Source organism: Pundamilia nyererei, unplaced genomic scaffold (assembly GCF_000239375.1).
Source record: "Pundamilia nyererei isolate P.nyererei 1_Seehausen unplaced genomic scaffold, PunNye1.0 scaffold00785, whole genome shotgun sequence".
In the NCBI taxonomy this organism is placed as follows: domain Eukaryota; kingdom Metazoa; phylum Chordata; class Actinopteri; order Cichliformes; family Cichlidae; genus Pundamilia; species Pundamilia nyererei.
Genome location: NW_005188186.1, coordinates 59,854 through 61,836, shown reverse-complemented (window position 1 = coordinate 61,836; position 1,983 = coordinate 59,854). Strand labels below are relative to the sequence as shown.

General features: G+C 45.2%; 1 protein-coding gene across 1 annotated transcript in view; it reads left to right on the top strand.

Annotated features, from left to right (window-relative positions):
* The first annotated feature begins 591 nt into the window (after nucleotides 1-591).
* The window catches only part of LOC102195103 (xylulose kinase-like), a 3,639-nt gene continuing 2,247 nt past the window's right edge, over nucleotides 592-1,983 (top strand). Inside the window, exons 1-5 of the mRNA XM_013908011.1 lie at nucleotides 592-664; nucleotides 740-836; nucleotides 1,093-1,151; nucleotides 1,292-1,379; nucleotides 1,892-1,977. Coding sequence (XP_013763465.1) covers nucleotides 608-664; nucleotides 740-836; nucleotides 1,093-1,151; nucleotides 1,292-1,379; nucleotides 1,892-1,977 — 387 coding nt within the window. The 5' untranslated portion in view covers nucleotides 592-607. The remainder of the gene's footprint in view (nucleotides 665-739; nucleotides 837-1,092; nucleotides 1,152-1,291; nucleotides 1,380-1,891; nucleotides 1,978-1,983) is intronic.

Genomic DNA, 1,983 nt, shown 5'->3' with positions numbered 1-1,983 from the left:
TGAAATGTGCAATTCACTTGTATTTTTATTTTTTATTCCTATTTATTCTATTTATCCCCTTTGTATATTTTATTTATATTTGTCTCTGTATTTATATGTGTGTGTGTATATATATATATATATATATATAACAATTCTGTAACTGTAACTTTGGTCGTTGCTGTGCTTTTTTTGGAAGTCGAATTTCCCAGAGGAACCCACCCGAGGGATCTTATCTTATCTTAAACAGGTGAGCTGTCAGGTGAGGGTTCAATGATGTCAAGAAAGTCAGAGGGAACCAGACTCCTCGATGCGTCCGACCAGGTTGGTTAGGAAAGGGGGTGGAGCCAGAGACAGGCTGCAGTGTTTCAGGTGTTTTGTCATCAGCAGCTTCAAGAACGGGTCTCTGACGAGGGAGCGCGTCAGGAACGAGTGTGCTGGAGCATCATGGGAAATTTTCTCAGCAGCTTTGAGGGACACGCCGCTCGGAAACATCGGTGAGGTTTTTTTCACCTCATCATTTCCTGTCCTTGCTTCAGTTCCTTTCTTTTTCCTTACCTTCCTTCCTTCCTTGCCTCCTCTGTCTGATTCCTTGTGATGTGTGTTTTCAGGCTTTTATTTGTAAACTATGGAGATCACTCCTCCTGTGATTGGTGTTCATCGCTTTGACTCTGCTGACTATGAGGTCTGTGCACCAACATTTATCATGTTTCCATCTATTAACACCCAGACTGTGACATACCTGCCCCACCTGTTTCAGGTGTCCTCGCTGAGTCCTCAGGTGGAGGTTCGGGCTGTGGTGGAGGGTCAGTTCCTGTCCAGACGGCTTCATGCTGAGAGACTGGGATACTCCATCAGTAAGACCTCCTCAGACCTCACACGCTTCCATTTGTTGTTTGATTTTACTGTGTGAGGAAACTCGTGGATCACGCTCAGCTCTGATTACACGTTTTAAACCTGAGCCCTCGTTTCATACAGAAGTCTTTACACTGGTTCTGATTCTGAGCCAGAGTGCTGTAACTGTGACTGAGGTGACGGTAAAGCCGTCGTCCTCCTTAGATAAACCTTGAATGTCCTTTAAGTCTCAGCTGGGAGGACATTTTGTGTTTTCAGTTCCAGGAACCAGAGTTCTGGCGACGGGAAGAGCGTCATCGAATAAAGAGATCCTGCAGGTCTGTCTGAGGCTTTATTAGCACCCACATGCATAGACTGTATGTAAAAGATGGACATAGCCATAATGATGTCATCAAAGCAGCAGCATTTTTGTGAGTTTCAGAGGGAGAAGAGTCACTTCCTGTGGTCTCCTCCATAGGTGCTGTCTGACGTGTTCAACGCTCCGGTCTACACCATCGACCTGTCCGACTCCACTTGTTTGGGTTCAGCCTACAGAGCTCTACACGGTCAGTGTGCTCACAGCTTTTATTTTGAAAAACCCGCACTAGACTGCCTCGTCTCTGAGCTCTGAGAGAGTTTCAGTTTGAAGAGAGAAGAGAAGGAGAGGACATAAAAGTAAAGGAACAAAGGAGAGGAAGCAGACTGTTAGCAGCTGTTAGCAGACTGAATGGTCTAGTTGGCAGTTACTTGCAGTCTGTTAATAACTGACGTGAGATAACTTTATGTGATTGGATAAAGCAGATGTTGACAAAGCGAATCAGAAAATGTTAATTCACAATACTATGGTATCAATTTCTTTACTTTGTCAGACCGCTCTGATTAAACATTGCACTCAGGTCCATGAAAAAGGGAGAAACTATGTCTACAAACCGAAAAACATGGTGACATGACTGATTCACAGCCTGCACTGAGACCGTCTGAGATCAGAACAGGAAAAAGGCAGATCAGTGAATTCTGCTTCAGGTGTTTGTGAAATATGGCTGTAAGAAGCCTCTGATTGGTCGATGTCTGGTTTCAGGCCTGGTGGCAGAATCCGGAGCGTCCTTCGTTGATGTGGTGAAGAAAGCACCAGAACCACGACTGGTCGCCACCCCGCATCCGAAGGCGAAG